The 17,799-nt window shown below is 35.0% G+C and overlaps 2 protein-coding genes and 1 pseudogene across 2 annotated transcripts; 1 reads left to right on the top strand and 2 right to left on the bottom strand.

Annotated features, from left to right (window-relative positions):
- Positions 1-4,959: 4,959 nt before the first annotated feature.
- LOC120210598 (transcription factor bHLH162-like) lies at positions 4,960-6,232 on the top strand. The gene is made up of 3 exons (XM_039209295.1): positions 4,960-5,098; positions 5,308-5,655; positions 6,164-6,232. Exons 1-3 carry the CDS (start codon positions 4,961-4,963, stop codon positions 6,230-6,232), a joined length of 555 nt encoding a protein of 184 aa, XP_039065226.1. The 5' UTR covers position 4,960.
- Positions 6,233-7,512: 1,280 nt separating this feature from the next.
- Positions 7,513-10,213, bottom strand: LOC120210750 (annotated as a pseudogene).
- A 3,796-nt stretch (positions 10,214-14,009) lies between these two features.
- On the bottom strand, positions 14,010-16,964 carry LOC120210749 (LRR receptor-like serine/threonine-protein kinase GSO1). Its single transcript, XM_039209443.1, has one exon. The coding sequence runs from the start codon at positions 16,962-16,964 to the stop codon at positions 14,043-14,045; it is 2,922 nt and encodes a 973-aa protein (XP_039065374.1). The 3' UTR covers positions 14,010-14,042.
- Between the last annotated feature and the right edge of the window lie 835 nt (positions 16,965-17,799).

The raw sequence follows: 17,799 nt of genomic DNA, 5'->3' as shown, positions 1-17,799 counted from the left end.
TCGAGTATTGCTGAGCTCGACTCGACTCGAAAACTCTGAAATGAAGTTCGACTCGACTCGAAAACTCGCTAGCTTAAAATTTTCAAGCTCAACTCGAACTCGAAATCCTGAACTGAAACTCGTGAGTAGGGATGATAACGGGCCCGGTTCGGGCCGGGTATTGGTCCCCCGTCCCCGTTTAAAAAACCTATACCCGTTCCCGCTTAAAAAACCGTAGGGATTTAAACGGGGATCCCCATCTGGTAATCGAGAAAAACTGCGGGGAAACGTGTATCTCTGTTTAGCATAAACGATTATTTAAACGGGTATCGGGTCGGGTATATATATATTTAAATTAAATATTATATATATATATATATTATTTTAATTTAAATTAAATTTATAATATAATATATATATATATATATATATATATATATATATATATAATATATATATATTTTTAATATTTATCGGGTCGGGTATCGGGGCGGGTAATCGGGGCGGGGATTACCAAACCCGTCCCCGTTTATCATCCCCGAACCCGACCCGTTTAATTCGGTTTCGGTTTTCCCCGTCGGGTTCGGGTTTTTTTGCCATCCCTACTCGTGAGCAGCTCGAAAAGGCTCGAAATGAAAAAAAAAATCTTAAACTTAACTCGATTGAAGCCTCAAACTCAAACTCGAACATGAACCTTAAATACATGAAATCTTACTGTATTTTTAAAAAAAATCAATACATCAATATTAATATTATTAATAATTTATTTTTAAAAAAATAAAATATTAATATATTATATTTTCGAGTTGTCCACGAGCTTTTCGAGTCAAATATCGAGTAGCTCGTTTCGGCTCGTTAAGAACTCGAGTCGAGCTTAAGCTCGAATTGAATCCATTCAATCCGAGTATTTATCGAGCTTTGATCAAATCAATCTCAAATATCTGACGATGTTTTATTTTACGGTATTTGATTCTTCATTTCAACTACTTTGAAGTGTTCAATTCACGTAAAAACAAATTGAGTCAACGTAAACCATCTTACAGTCAAAAGAAGAAAGAGGGAAATCTAGAATAACATGACAACTAACCCACTAATTCTATAGGGTAAAATTTCTAAATAGTCATTAAACTATATCAAAATTATCTTTTTGAGCATTTAACTTTTAAAAGTTACATAATAAAATATAAATTTAGATTTTGTTACAAAATGGGCACAAAATCATTAAGAAATATCTCATTTGTCTATTCGGTTATAACTAAAATTTATTTTTACTCTTAATTATAATTGAAATAATTTTTATTAGGTTCATTGAACTGAAAATAAAATAGATATAGATAAAATAAATATCATCTTTTAATTTTATATTACAAATATTAAATTTGTACCATATAAATTAAAATTTATTTTATATGATATTATAATATTATGGATGTATGATTTTTAAATTACATTTAAATTTGTTAAATAAAAATTAAATGTTTAAATATAATTTTATTTTATTTTACAAATACAACAACAATTTTCATTGATATCTAATTTATTGACTAATTGATTTAGATCGAGTATTACAGAGGTGAGACCAACCTCCCAACTCTGTTTGCTCCATTCGTAAACGTTAATGTTTGAACATCTTACCTTACTTAAAGAATTTAATGTCTCATCCCACTAGACCGACTGATTGTAAATATATTATAAAACTCATATCAAAGTAATATATTTATATACAATAACTTAGAACCAATCACCTATGATATATAGAGTATGTGATTAAAAATTCTCAGTTCCCCTCGAGTGATCTTTGTGGTGGAAGACACAAATCAACTTACTTCAGTGGTTAAAGTAATCGTTGTTGTTTTTAGAGGTTACGGGTTTGAGCACTAGTGGTTGCAACATGATTAATTTTTTATAATTATATTTTAATTTTAAAATAATTATTACTTTATTTTAGAAAGTTTGGATTTTTATTTAATTTGACATTTGGAGTTGTCATCGACCTTTGGGTTAAATAAGTTGAATACCTAAAAATATATTTTAAAACAATTTTAAGGAAAATCATTTTAATGACAAAATTGATCTGCGTGTTACTAGAAATTCATTTTTTCAAGATTCAGGAGTCGATTACGCGTGATGAAGAATTAGCATTCTCACAACGTCCAAAATTGGTACATTTTCATTATACGTTGTCTAAGTAGTGAAACTTTATATACTCGAATCCAAAATTTAAATTACGATCATTTTATTTTGATGAATTTTAAAAGTGGGTGAATTTATTTTAAAATAGTTAACTTGATAAAAATGACTTAATTTACTCGATTTTATTTAAAAGGATGTTCCTTACTACATGAATTAACAGAAATTAAAATCTAATTATGTTTAACATAATTTCGTTACTAACAACGCAAGACAACATTGCTTTTGGTCATTTTAGAAAATGAAAAAAACAAATGCATGCTTGGATGCAACAATAATGAATGATATATAAAGGAGGAGTGAAATATCAACATAATATAATAAATAAATAAATAAACTAAAATAATCGAAATATTAAAATAAATAAAATAAGAGTAAATAAAATAACTAAACAAAAATAAATAAATAAATACATAATATGAATAGAAAATGAATATTTATTTATTACAATAACTATGAAAAAAAATTCGAAATTAATAAAATAATTTAATGACTAGAATAAAAATTTTACAAAGTAGAGGTCTTCTAGCACGATTAACCCACGCGCTAACCCAGAAAACCCTAACCCCAACACTACATCATTTTGAATGGCATATAAATAGTTAAATACCCCTTTTATACCAAATTTTTTACCCTAACCCCACTTGTTTTTCATTCTCAGCCACTCGTTCTCACCCCTCTTTTCCCTTTCATTTTCCCTTTCAGCTGAACTCGGTGATAGGGATTAGGGGTTAACTTAAAACTTTAAAAAATTTAGAAGTTTAAATTAAAATTTTCAAATTTTTTGAAGGGTTTAGTTTATATTTTTTCCAAAAATATTAAGGTCTAACTAAAACTTTAAAATTTTGATAGCTAAATAAGAATTTTTTTAAAATTATGGGAGGAGATTTAATTGAGAACATTAAAAAATTTTAAAGTTTAAACTGAATTTTTAAAAATTTTAGGGGTACCAAATTAAATTTTTTGAAATAGAAAGGGTCTAAACTATAATTATTTAAATTGGGGGGGGGGCATGGCCTCCACTAGCCCTAGTTATATTCCGCCAATGTTCGATTGACTCGTTAGCTATTATAGTATATAAAAAAACTAAATAGATGAGATTTTTAAATATGAAATGTTTAATTATTAAATTATTTTATATTAGGAAAAATTAATAGAATGAATAAGTTTTAGGGACTAAAAATATTATTATTCCAAGACACATTAGATGTTCATTCTAATTTTTATGAGTGACATGTTTATAAATTTTAAAAGAAAAGTGACATATATATTATCAGACGCATAATTAAGTGACCTTGAGTGTAGTTTACCCTAAAATAATAAATCAAGGAAGTTGAATTTTGAATGTGTGGTTGAAATTCTTCACTCTTTTCTAATGGTTTCGTAGGATCCAATCAAGAAAAAATAAATAAATTTAGAGTTAACTAAAAAAAAGATAGAGTGCACCAATGAGGCAAAACTTTCGAGATAATGTTCTGAAAGAAATTAATTCATGAGCTAATGCACTCCCAAAATTAATTGCTCAAATAGGGTGAAATCCACAGTATTGGCCGTAGGTCGCCATGCCTTCCGGGCGACCTTGTAGGTCGCCATGCACTCCGGGCGACCTACCCTTACTCAAACAGAGAGAATAAACGTGTTGCATGGCACATGCACGTCCCAACACATAGGTCGCAATGCCCTCCGGGCGACCTTGTAGGTCGCCATGCACTCCGGGCGACCTTGTAGGTCGCCATGCACTCCGGGCGACCTACCCTTGCTCGGTTACCTTCGGATTCCCTCGCATAGCTCGCTCGGTTGCCCTCGCATAGCTCGTTCGGATGGCCTCAGTCGGATAGCCTCGGATGCCCAGCGTGTTGGGACGTGCATGGCACATGCAATCTCTTGTAACTCGCCGGGAAGACATGGCGACCTAGTAGGTCGCCCGGAAGGCATGGCGACCTACGGCCAACACTGTGGATTTCACCTTATTTGAGCAATTAATCTTGGGAGTGTTTTATCTCGTGAATTAATTTTTTCCAAAATATTATCTCAAAAGTTTTGCCCACCAATGATCATCCGGTTGTTGAGTACTTCGTCTCTTAAAATTTTTAAAATGGTCTATCGACTATAAGTCACTTTTTTGTTGATTCTTTTGATTATTAAAAGTTATAAAATAATCACTTAACTATTCATATATTTTAAACTCATCATTTTTTTGTTAAAATTTGACGACCTTCTGTGTTAGACGTTAACATGTTAACTAAAACATGATAAAAATTAATCTCGGAATCTCAAACGACTATACATCTCATACGGTTCTAAGATCATAATTTATCATATTCCAATCAGTAGGTTAACATCTGGCTCAGACGGCCGTCAATTGTTAACATAAAATGATGAGTTTGGAACATATGAATAGTTTAGTGGCCATTTCATAACTTTTAATAGTTGAAAATTTTATCAATGCAGCACACTGTAATGGAGGGACTATTTGTGTACTTTACCCTAAAAATTCCAAGAATATAGTAGGCAAACCGTTCTTTAAAAAAAAGGGGGATATAAATGCTAAAAGAGGTGGCCGGTGAACGCGTGCGACGGCAGTCACCTCACTGCTCTAGATCCAACATGCCCTGACCTCCCTTCTTTCTGGGTTATTTCCCTTCTTTTATCGTCTTCTGTGTGTTCTTTTTACATAGGCAGCTACCTGATGTCTATATATATGAACTCTGCATTATAACCTCAAACCTCTCTCTCTCTCCAAATACGTAACTTGTGATATCTAATTGAATTTGCTTCCGTGAGTGGCGAGATGAAGAAGAACAGCGGCGGCGGTCAGAGCTCGAAACCGGATCGGAAAACCATCGAGAGGAGGCGCAGAAATGACATGAAAACTTTGTGTTTTAAGCTCACCTCTCTTATTCCTCATCACATCTTCAAACCCTCCAAGGTATTAATTTGTTCCTATAGTACTAAATTGCGGTTGCAGTATCGTAACTACGAGTGTTGTGGACATTATAACGTGATTTAATTCTAAAAAATAACTATGATTTTATATTACGGATATTACTGTTCCGTTACACTGTGTTTCAGCCGTAATTTGATATTATGCCTTGATTTTTTCCTCATTGAACCTACAAATTTTGGGTTACGCTGTAGGAAACCGTATCACAGCAAGACCAGCTTGATCTTGCAGCTGCATACATAAGCCACTTGAGAGAAAGGATAGAGACACTAAAGAAGTCGAAAGAAGAATCGATGAAGTCGGTCGAGCCAAGCGGTAGCATAACGGAGTCGACGGTGGCGAGGGCTCCGGTCAGTTTAAGATCGCCGATGGTTGAACTAAGGGATTTGGGTTCAAGAATTGAATTGGTTTTGATAACAGGATTGAATAGAAACTTCATGCTGTATCAAGTTATCAGCATTCTTGAGCAAGAAGGGGCTGAAGTTGTAAGTGCCAGCTTTTCCAGTTTAGGTGACAAGATTTTTCTCTCTCTTCATGCCCAGGTGACCAATTCATATAATTATTTTATTTCTTAGGGCAAATTACATAAATGGTCCATCGACTATAAAATACTATTTTATTGAGTCCCTCGACTATTAAAAGTTATAAAATGGTATCACAACTATAAGATGTTATTTTGTTAAGTCCCTCAATTATTAGAAGTTACAAAATGATCAACCAACTCTTTACTATGTTCCAACTCGTCCTTTTCTGTTAAAGTTTTATCATATCTCAGACAACATATTAACATCCAATTTAGACTTAGACTGCCGTCAATTTTTAACTAAAAAAATAAATTTGGAACATAATGAATAGTTGAACGATCATTTTGTAACTTTTAGTAGTCAATGATTCAACAAAACAACATCCTATAGTTGGAGATCATTTTGTAATAGTCAGAAGACTCAATAAAGTAATATCCTATAATTGAGGGACCATTTATATACTTTACCCAATTTATTATTTATAAACTTTTTATATGGTTTTAATTTTCATTTTCCTAAATTGCAGGCTAAACTTTCTAGAGTTGGTATAGAGACTACAAGGGCATGTCAGAGACTTCAAGAGCTGATTAAATAATAAATATAATTGATACGAGAAGAGCACGGATAATTGAACGATTATAGATTGAAAATATTTATAATATATATTATTTTGTTATTGAATTTATTAAATTATAAGAAAATATTCTCGAGGTCAAATAATTATTTTTGTAATATATATATTATATATATATATATATATATATTATTGATATATTAATTTTTTTGACAAATAAGATACGAATACATTCAAAAGTCAACTTATGAATTGAATCGGGATTGACGGGTGGGTCGGGACGATCGTCATCCTAAAAATTTTAAATTATTATATATTTTATATTTTTAATAATTTTTTTATTAAAAATATATTTTGCCCCTCCTAGAATGTTATAACTTTAAATACGTCCTCTAAAATTTTATATGTTCAAGTTCTAGCGTTAAATTTTACGTTTAAAATGTAATTAATTATACTAATAGGTATATACTCAAAAAAATTATAATAATAGGTGTAACTTTTTATTATGTTATTGCATTAGTGTTACTTCTTACCGATTAAAATTAATAATGTTATAATAATTAGGGTAAAGTATACAAATGATCTTTGATTATAGGGTAATGTTTTATTAAGTCCATTGATTATTAAAAATTACAAATAATCATCCGGCTATAGAATGTTGCTTTGTTAAGTCCATCGACTATTAAAAGTTATAAAATGATCACCCGACTATTCATTATGTTTCAAACTCGTCATTTTTCGTCAAAGAATTGTTTAAATTGAACGTTAACATGATTACTGTGATATGATAGTCATATGATATTATGAGATCAAATTCTATCATATCACTGTCAACAAATTAAATGTTCAGCTCAGAATACCATCAATTTTTTAAGAAAAAATGACGAGTTTGAAACATAATTAATCGTTGAGTGACCATTTTGTAACTTATAATCAAGGTGTTCAACAAATAAACGCTCTATAGTCAGAGGACTGTGTTGTAATTTTTAATAGTCGAGAGACTTAATAAAATAATACTCTATAGTCATACCATTTGTGTACTTCACCCTAATAATTAAATGTCATCTTTAATAATGTATTTACCCTAGATGCTCTCTCCCTCTTTTCTTTAACATTTTGTTCCGTTTTTTTAATCAAATCAAATCAATTTTATTTTTATTTTGTTTAATCGACGACGATATCAATTTTAATGTTTGTTGTCGATCGTTGATTCTATTTTTTATTTTTATTTTGTTAATAAGAATAATTATGTCTTTATAAAATATTTCTTTCTCGACAATATCGGTTCATCGCTCCGAGGACTATACGCATTCCGCGACACTCGTGGGATGTTCGAAGCTTTCATGTCCCCATCTGAAGATGGACTTGCACTTGATCGTTGATACTTCAGGACTCTGTGTATGCCGGAATTCTCCATGGCTTCTTGTCGTGATTTCGTCTAGAATTTCTGAATCATCGATATGAGTAGCCGTTGCCTGACGTTCCTGGCCCTGATCAGTACACAAAAACATCATCATGGAAAATATAAGATTGCAGCCTGAGCTATGAACAAATTTGTGATGAACTGATGAAGTGAGGTTAAGGGAGCATACTTCAAACGTCATGTTGTAGGCAACCGGTGGAGCCTCCTCGTATTTGGCCGCGTCGAGGTCTTGAATACGGTCACCTTTGAATAACTTGGGGAGCAAGTATTGGCGCGCAGGTACAAGAAGCATGATCAAAAGTGGGAAAAGGACTCCAGCTATTGGGATCCATGTTACCCCAAAGCATACCAGCAAGTAAACTGTCTGGAACACGGTAAAGGCGACGATTGTTTTGAAAGGTACGGTCTCGACGAAGGTTGCATGACACTCCAACACCTTGATACAACAGACCATGTGAAACGAGCATTAGAATCGAACCGAATAATCCTTAACATATTCGAGACGGGAAACATACTTGTATCTCCGAGTTGGAGCAGTGAAAAGCAACAATATTCTCTCCCAAAATTGATTTCCAGGCAAGCTTTCGATGGCCATGAAAGCGAAATAGCCCCAAAGAACAGAAGTGGGGATCATCTTAAGAAGAGGCATAGCAGCAACACACTCTCCGACCATCAATGACTGAAGCAAGTTACTAAAACGTTGTTCTTTGACTTCTACAGGTAAAAGCTCATCTATTTCCTTCTCGACGTCGAAAACGGTCTCGTCGACCGGTGCATCAATGTAGCCGGTACTCGAAGCCAGTTGGATAGTGGATTCTTTCAGCTCTTTCAGTCCCTATGTTAACTAGAAGGTAAGGGGGCAGCAGGGGATCACAATAGACTGAAATCAAAATCATGAATTTCAAATTAAACTACCAGACTGGATGGATGCTGATACACAAGTGGAGTCTGCATCTCATTGTATGCCTCTTGTATGCTTCGGTATAGTTGACTCAGGCTCGAATTTTTACTAGTAATAGGTTCATCGGTTCGAAAAAATTCATCGAATGACGATGACGCACCAGGAAGCCCAAAAGGTCATAATGGTATGAAGTTGGCTTTTTCAGATTGAACTCTTTCTGTTGAGCAAGTTGAGATGCTACACTGTGGTCGAAAGAGTAAAGCACAGCAATCATGGTTGCAGGAACAAATGCTCTCACTATATAAAGAGGTGGCACAGTCACCATTTATTGCGAATTACTCGGAAAAATGAGTCTCTTGGCAGTAAACAGATGCTAAGCATTCGAAAGCTAATGTGGATTCACCTTGATGACAGTCCAATTAGAATATGCACAGGGAGACCACGGGTTCGGACTGAAAAGACGCCTCGGAATCCCTCTTGGAACATCATTAGCAGGTATGTAAGAAACAGCAGTCCACAAAAGTACCATGAGTGGCACCCCATAATCTGCTATGAAACCTCGAAGCCAGTCTAGCGAAATGAGATGCATAAGTAACGACGACAAAAGTATAGCAGAAACGGATTACGGAATATGCATTCTATAGCAGAAACGGTCCCTTGTGATATTGGAAATGGATACAATACCTGTTCCATAGCACCAGGACCGTGCTTTACGGCTCTTTAGTGCAGTAAGGAGGAGGCCAAACGACAGAACCAGTGCAAACATTCAATTGCCAAATCGCCAAGAAGGCTGCAATGCTGTTTGCTCAGGATTTTCTCTCTGAGGAATCCCAAACTCCTCCACAATTCCCTGTAGTGTAAAATATGTTATGTACAAAAATGAAAGATTCCAGCAGAGTTTCAATGAGGACATTCACCCGTATAGCTTGCTGCATGAAAAGCATTGCAATCAGTAGACCGAATAATTCACCGGCAACATGCTCCAAGAACTGCTAATAAGAAAAGCAAAAGTGCTGCCCAGACACAAACCCTGAAACCCCATCAGAGTAAAGAAAAAAGCTCAGTGCCACCGCAAAACTTCTGGTTACAGTACTCAAGTATGCTGGAATTGAAGACATACCATCCAGTCCAGGCTAAGAAGAGTTTATGCCCCAAATCTTTCCGGTCCTTTGCGAAGTTGTACATAAACATATACATCAATACCGTTGGCTCTGCAACTCCAAGGATGAGCAAGGGCTGTCCTCCGACAAGTGAATGAATGATGCCACAAAGTGCCGTCGATGCAAGGGTTTGTACTGCAGTCAAACTTCCATCTGCAACAACAACAAACAAAGTATCTGAGAAATCATGACATACATAGCAGAACATGTTAATGTACATGTAAAGTTGTCTAGTCCCCACCTGTACTTCGTTCCAGCTGCTCCCCGAACGATATAACCGGAATTGCCGAAGCAAAGAATATACAAGAATCCTAAACGATCAAATATTAACTGTGTTAATAATAATGTTCACAAACTTCATATTAATATTTATATCCCATGCATGAACATAGATGAGCAATGAACATTACAAACCTGATACCTGCACTCGAACCACCGGTACACTCTTGCTTGTAGCATAAAAGCCTTCCTTTCAAATCATTCATGATTCCACGGAATGGAACAAAAGTTTCTTCCATGGTAGCTCGATTTCGAGCAAGCAAAAACTTTTTTTCTTCCTCTTTTCAGCCGACAGACAACGAATGGAAGACGGAATACACGACACAACACACTGACAAAGATCGAAGGACTCGAGGGGCCGGCACGGTAACTAAAGTTGCATAAGCTAAGATAAGTAGGTGAAATTATGAGAAGAACGATAAGAACCGGCTGATCATTGTTGGATTTAAGAAGACAAATGCCAAGAGTGTGAACACCAAAATGTCAAGGTGTGAACATTCACTGCCGAAAGTTATCTTTGAACAGATAATTCATTTACGACCTTTATAATAATGAGCAGTTTAAATGGTCATCGATCATATTCATGACAGCTAACAGATTTTCCCTTCCCATTTTTCTTTTCAATTTTTATTGATAAATGAAGAACGGCAAATAATGGATTTCCCTTGCGATCTGCAAAGCATTACTAACATTAACTATAAAATGTACGAATTGTTCTTTCGGTTCACTCCTACTTTGCTCGTCTCTATTTATCACTTTTTTGCTTACCTTTGTAGTTAGGGGAGGCTACGATTGTAAATGAACCGAGTGTTCGGTGAATTATTCATTAACAGTTTGTATAATGTTTGTTTGTTAAGCGAAATAAATGACTATGAACAATTTTTTTATGTTCATTTAATAAACGAACGAACACGAAGAGAGGTGTGTTCGGTTCGTTTATGTTCATGAACAAGCTCGTTTACCTATTTTTCTTTTTTCCTTTTTTTCATTTTAAATATTGGTGATAGTAGTGATTAAATCGAACACATGTAAAATTTGAAATTTAAATTGTGAATTTTAAAGAGTCTTAGCACTAATGGCGTAATTTTATCATTTTTCTTTAGCTTAAAAGGGTAAAACTAGAAAACGAACATATTTGTGAACGCTAAATGAACACGTTCGTGAACATTAAGCGAACATGTTCGTGATTGTGAACAATAAATAAATAAACACCTTCAAAAATAAATAAATGAACACGAACACGATGCTAAAAATTTAAATGAACACGAATAGAATATGAACACCTTCAAAATTAAATAAAAGAACACAAACATAACCTTATTCGTTCAAGCACTAATGGCGTAATTTTACCATTTTTTCTTTAGCTTAAAAGGGTAAAACTAAAAAACGAACATATTTGTGAACGCTATATGAACACGTTCGTGAACATTAAGCGAACATGTTCGTGATTGTGAACAATAAATAAATGAACACCTTCAAAAATAAATAAACGAACACGAACACGATGCTAAAAATTTAAATGAACACGAATAGAATATGAACACCTTCAAAAATAAATAAACGAACACAAACATAACCTTATTCGTTCAAGCTTGATTCATTTACACCCCTAAGAAAAGCAACAAAGATTGATCGAAAGGGCGCCAACATCTATTGCTCCTAGAATTTTTAAATTTTAATGTAATTTAATTAGTTTTTTTAATATTTTTTATTGATGATATAATTTTGTTTTCTAAAATTTTATAATTACGTGTTTTAAATTTATAATATAAATTATTAAATAAAAATTACATCCTTAATATAAAATTTTACGTCTATTCTGAAAAACACCCGAGTTATAATAATGCATCCATCTTAACAATTTGTATAGCCTTCCATCAATGGAGAAAATTTTAATGTAAAGAAATTGTCATCGTAATAAAGGAATTATTATTATTCTTTGATACCTCGAGTTCGAACACCATAAATATTAAGAGTGTGAGCGTTAATTGTACAAGTGTCTACAATTAACGACAAATTGAATTGATATTGAAATATTTTTTGAACCAAATTTAATTCAATAAACATGTCTTCGAGCAAGACTCCGCAGACAAGTATTTGTAGTTATCATTTTATTGATTTAGGGTGATTATAAGTTATAGTATATGTTTTAAAAAAAAATATTTATTTAATAATGAACGTTTAAATCGTACGGTTGTTGGTGCTTACGCTCGAGATCTCTAAGGGTAACAACCATTTGTTTAACCATTAAGGTAGCTTGGTTCGTTGTATTTTAAAAGAAGTCCTAAATTTAAATATATTTTGTCATTTTTATTGATTCACGCACTAGTTTTTGGGTAAAGTATATGAATGGTCTCCTAACTATAGTGTATTGTTTTATTGATTCTCTTAACTATTAAATATTATAAAATAGTCCTCCGATTATAGGAAATTACTTTGTTGAGTCCCTTGACTATTAAAAGTTATAAAATGATCACCCAACAATTCATTATGTTCAAAACTCGTCATTTTTCATTAAAAATTTGATGTTTGTCTGAGTTGTATGTTAACCTATTGATTGAGATATAATAAAATCTGATCTCATAATCTCAAACAACTATCATATCTCAATCAATATGTTAACATCCAATTCAGATGAAGGTTAGTTTTTTAATGGAAAGAGACTAGTTTGGAACATAATGAATAGTCGAGTGATCATTTTGTAACTTTTAATAGCCGAATGACTCAACAAAGTAACTCCCTATAGTTGAGGGATCGTTTTGTAACTTTAATAGTCAAAGGACTCAGTAAAATAATATCTTATTATCGAGAGATCATTTGTGTACTTTATCCTTAATTTTTATGTAACTTTATTACATTTTAATTTATCTCTTATATGGTACTGATTTATTATAACCATGGGTATAATTCTAAATTCGATAATCATTTGGTGTGCATATAATAATTTTTTTTAACTCCACAAGAAAATCAAAATATTTTTTTAATTAATCTAGGATAAACACAAAACAATATTTCTTTAAAGATAACTCACAACCCTTTGACGTTAAATGCTCACACTTCTTACATCTATAGTACTCAAACCCGAGTCTTCAAAGAATAACAACAATTTTTTTATCAGGAAGTACACTTAATCCGTGTTTAAATAGTTGAATAAGATTTCTTTATTTTTAAAAAGAGAGTTGATCGTAAATTACAAGAAAATGGTACCACATCGATGGTCCAATAAACATCCAATAGTGAATATATATGGACTAATTTGGGCCTAGGTTTGGGTTTAGATTTTCTCTGTAGGTCGAACCAACTAATATTTATTTTTATATTTAAATTTTAAAAAATATATTGACCCCAAATAGATTATGACAACTATTGATAATTCATTTTTTTTTTGGACGGAGAGTCACAATGGATAAATATTCGATCACGAAGAAGTAACATAAAAAAGAGTTAAAATGAGATAGTTTCATTAAGGTCACATTTCATCCCTTAGTCATGCTCAAGAGATTATATAGGGACTCGTTGATGCGTATGTCAACTGCAGGATTTTAATAACTATCCGTAGACTAGCTGGTCAGATGAATATTGTCAAACGATTATATATTTGATTCCGGCGCATCATGTGGATCTACCAGAGGTCATTTTAATGAGTTATGGCTTTCTGAGACTTGGATCTTCTAGATATTTTTTCTCGAAGCTCTCGAGGAATGTTAGGTGCTTGAGATTTCCTCATCAGAAGATGTTATTTTAGACTCGATTGTTGTGAGCTTGCTCCCCAAAGATGGTATAATAATTTTCAACATTGATCGAAATAATATCATAAAATGACTTGAACTGAGACTAAATTAGATATACATTATTTTTTATAATTGCATTGTTGTTATTTTACCCTTCATTTTCATAATATAGACCCAAGAGTTATTTATACCTAATATATATTAAAAAATGTACATTGTATTTGGCTGCTGAAGGAAGAAGAGTAACGGAAAGAGCAGTGCAGCTGCGTACAATCAACGAGAAACCTGAGAAGATTTATAAAATGAAACGACCATATTTTCTCCTGTATATGCCAAGTCATTTGGTAACGTGAAAAATGCATGTGGATGGAACGTGATGATGATGATTCGGTGAAGGAACCAATGCCGTGGAGCTCATCACTCTCCAATACTCTCCTTTCCTCTTCTTCTCATCTCCTCCGTTCATCCATTTCTCCTTATCTTCTCTTTCGATTTGTTCGGTCCCATTACCACCACCTTCCGATGAATTGGTAATCGAAGCATGCCTCATGTTGCACCACATCCTTATCATGATGTAAATCATCACCATACATATGACTGTGGAGGTGAAAACAATGGCCATTATGATGCATATGACTGCAGTGTTCGACAGCAGGTAGTTTTCGCGACTGACCGAGTCCGTGCACGATGTTAATGGTGGGCCGCATAGCTTGTCATTACCAGAGAAAGATGTTGGTGGGAGCCCTTTAAAGGCAGTAGGGAGTTGTCCTTGAAGATGATTGTTTGACAGGTTTAGCATTACCAGGCTGGTCAGTTCTCCTAGAGAAGATGGAACTTCTCCTCCTAGTCGGTTGGACGAGAGATTTAGTCTTTCCAATTTCAAAAGATCTCCTAGAGATGATGGAATCTCACCTGACAATTGGTTTTTGCTGAGGTCTAATATCACTTGTAGTTCGGTTAGACTTCCTATCTCGGTCGGTATCGAACCGGAGAGGAAGTTTTCGGAAAGTCTCAGCTCGTACAGCTTCTGGCACTGCTGGATTGTCGATGGAATCGGACCGGAGATATTGTTTCTTTGCAGATTTAGGACATTGACTGCAGTGAGTTGTCCAATCTGTTGTGGGATTTGGCCTGAGAGATTGTTGGTGTGGAGAGAAAGCTTTAGTAGTCTCGAGCAGTTCCCGAGCTCGCCCGGAATATGTCCATGGAAATTATTGGAAGAAAGGTGAAGTTCTCCCAGGTCTTGTAGGCTCCCCAACCAACTAGGCATATTGCCTGTGAGTTGGTTATTGTTGAGTAGAAGGTGCTGAAGCTTTTGACAAGAAGAGAGTTGAGATGGCACTTCCCCTGTCAAATTGTTGAAGGACAAATCCAAAAAGTTTAGCTCCTTGAGTTGGCCTAATTCTGGAGGAATCCTGCCACTGAGTTGATTATTCGCTAGACGGAGACGGCGGAGATTTATCGAATCGGCCAGCCGAGAAGGAATGCTACCGGAGAAGCTGTTGTTGGTTAAATCCAAGGCGGTCAAAGAATTTGAGCCTGTGAGGGGAAGCAGTGTACCACTGAACTTATTGTGAGAAAAGTTGATTATTCTGATGTTCCTCAGAGAGTAGAGTGAGTCAGGCAGAGGACCTTCAAACGAGTTGTTGTAGAGCGTAACGGTGCTGAGTCGAGAAAGGAATCGGAAAGTTGCGGGCAACACACCTGAGAGTTTATTATCAGCTAAAGCCAACTGCTGCAACTTCCTGCAGTAGCCCAAACTCGGCGGGATCAGACCGGACAAGTCGTTCTGCCTAAGCTGAAGCAAAACCAGATTTTTTAGCTTGCCGATAGTCTCAGGAATGGAACCACTGAAGTGGTTGCCAAAGAAATCGATAGCAGTTAAGCTTGTACAATTGGTTAACTCCATTGGTATACTTCCAGACATGTCGTTATCGTAGAGGTAGATAGTGCTCATCCTCTGCAGCTTGCCAATCTCCAATGGAATTGAGCCAGTGATCATGTTATCAAACAGATAAATATTCTCCAAGTTGCTCATGTTTCCAATTTCTGGAGGAATGCTTCCACTGAAGCTATTTTTATTGAGCAGCAGATCTGTAAGCTTCTCTAATTTGTCGATCGAGGGCGGTAACTCTCCTTCGAAATCGTTGTTCGACAGGTCCAGTTGTTGCAGTGAGGAACATTTCAATAGCTCCAATGGGAACCCTCCAGATAGCTTGTTTTGTGCTAGAAACAGTTGTTGAAGACTCGAATTAGAAAGGCAAAAGTTACTCGGAATGCTACCGGTCAACATGTTGTCGGACAAAGCTACAAGCTCAAGGTTCTGCAAATGGACATTAAGCAGGTTTATGGTACCAGATAGATTGTTGCTGGACAAGTCAATCTCCTGGAGCTGAACCAAATGGTTGAGCTCCCATGGGATTTCACCATTCAGCCTGTTTCCTTCCAAATTCAAGTACTTCAAATCGGATAGGCCACTTATCTCGGTCGGGATCGATCCGGAAAGGCTGTTATTGGCCAAGTTCAAAATCTGCAACCATTTAAGCTTCCCGATTGATTCAGGAATCTCCCCATCAAGCCTGTTGTTCGATGCTACAAAATTTTGGAGCCCTTCACAGTCACAAATCTGGGTAGGAACGCGTCCACTGAAACTGTTGTGCTGCAAATCAAGAGATATCAGATTCTTCAAGCTACCAATCTCAGCAGGAACACTTCCATTTAATTGGCAATATCCGAGTCCCAGCACTCTCAACTCGGTCAAATTAGCAATACTCGTTGGGATTAGACCAGTCAACATGTTATCTCCTATTCTCAGAACTTGCAACTTCCTCAATAGGCCAATCTCTCTAGGAATTTCACCAGAGAGATTGTTCGAGTACAGGAGCAGTGTCGTTAGACTCCGAAGCCGTCGAATCCGAGGGGGGATCGAGCCGGTGAGATAATTGAGAGACAAGTCGAGTGTCTGAAGTTCAACAAGGTTGAAGACCTCGATCGGAAAGGAACCAGACAGGCTTGAACCAGACAGGTTCAAGGCAATGACAGAGGCTTCATCATGTGAACACATGACCCCATGCCAGCTGCACATATGAGCACCATTAGACCAGCTTTGAAGAACACCTGCAGGATCAACTAGCTTTGATTTAACTCTGAGAAGCCAGTACGCATCATTTGAACTCGAATCGTCCCCGAAGGCGATCGCCGGAATACAAGTCAAGACTGTGAAGAAGAAGACAAAACGTGACAAGTGAATGCTATCCATTCCCAAATGGTTCCAGCTTGGAAACTAAAGCATCAGATGTTCCATGTTTAAAACAAAAATACCAGAAGAAAAAAGAAGAGTTCAATTGAATGAAGGCGTCATAGGAAAAAGAAGAGCAGTACGAGGATATGTGACTGGACAATGGAAGATGGAGTTTAAATAGTTATTTGGTGCTTAATCAGTTGAACAAATACCCCATTATTAGAGAGTAATTAAACCACCAAAGTCATGGAATCTTAAAGAATGGTTTGTTATAGGAAAAGGGTGTTTGTTGCATTCACAAACAAAGCATAATACAAATGGGGGTAAGAAGATGAGAGTAGTGATGGGTATGTTGAAGAAGGGAAAGGGCGGCGGACCGGGACAGATACGTAATTTTATATTAAGGTGACGAATTGAAATTTTAAAATTTCAGGAGACGAATTTAAACTAATAAAATTTTAAAAAGGTAAAAATATATTATTAATAGAAAATACATAAAAGATGTTTTAAAATATATGATAATTTTAAAATTTTAGAGGGATGACCGACTCAATCGACTCCTCGATTTATCCCTAGTGGTGGGGTGTACCCTGTAATACTTTGTTGTCTGACTCAGATTGGAGAAGACAAATAAAAGCAATATACGTCAAGTGACAAAAACTAAAATGGAATTTCAAACTTTGCTTTCAAAAAGATTTTGACTTTGGCAGGCTTAAAAAATTGTCAACTAAATTGGTATAAAACCATTCATGCCTACTGAAATTATGGAGTCCCAAAGATGCATTTAAACGTGGACTGACCCGAGATTTTATGTTAATAGATAAATTTAAATTTAGAGAATTTTAATATGATA

This window comes from Hibiscus syriacus, unplaced genomic scaffold (genome assembly GCF_006381635.1).
Source record: "Hibiscus syriacus cultivar Baekdansim isolate YM2019G1 unplaced genomic scaffold, ASM638163v2 tig00109926_pilon, whole genome shotgun sequence".
Lineage (NCBI taxonomy): Eukaryota > Viridiplantae > Streptophyta > Magnoliopsida > Malvales > Malvaceae > Hibiscus > Hibiscus syriacus.
Note: the sequence above shows the minus strand (reverse complement) of the source record. Positions and strands in the feature narration are given on the sequence as shown.

Bases quoted from the DNA above. Each gene is read 5' to 3' on its own strand.
- LOC120210598 (XM_039209295.1), top strand. From the start codon at position 4,961: ATGAAGAAGAACAGCGGCGGCGGTCAGAGCTCGAAACCGGATCGGAAA. The intron at 5,099-5,307 runs GTATTAATTTGT...GTTACGCTGTAG, and splicing joins ACATCTTCAAACCCTCCAAG to GAAACCGTATCACAGCAAGA. The intron at 5,656-6,163 runs GTGACCAATTCA...CCTAAATTGCAG, and splicing joins TTCTCTCTCTTCATGCCCAG to GCTAAACTTTCTAGAGTTGG.
- LOC120210749 (XM_039209443.1), bottom strand. From the start codon at position 16,964: ATGGATAGCATTCACTTGTCACGTTTTGTCTTCTTCTTCACAGTCTTG.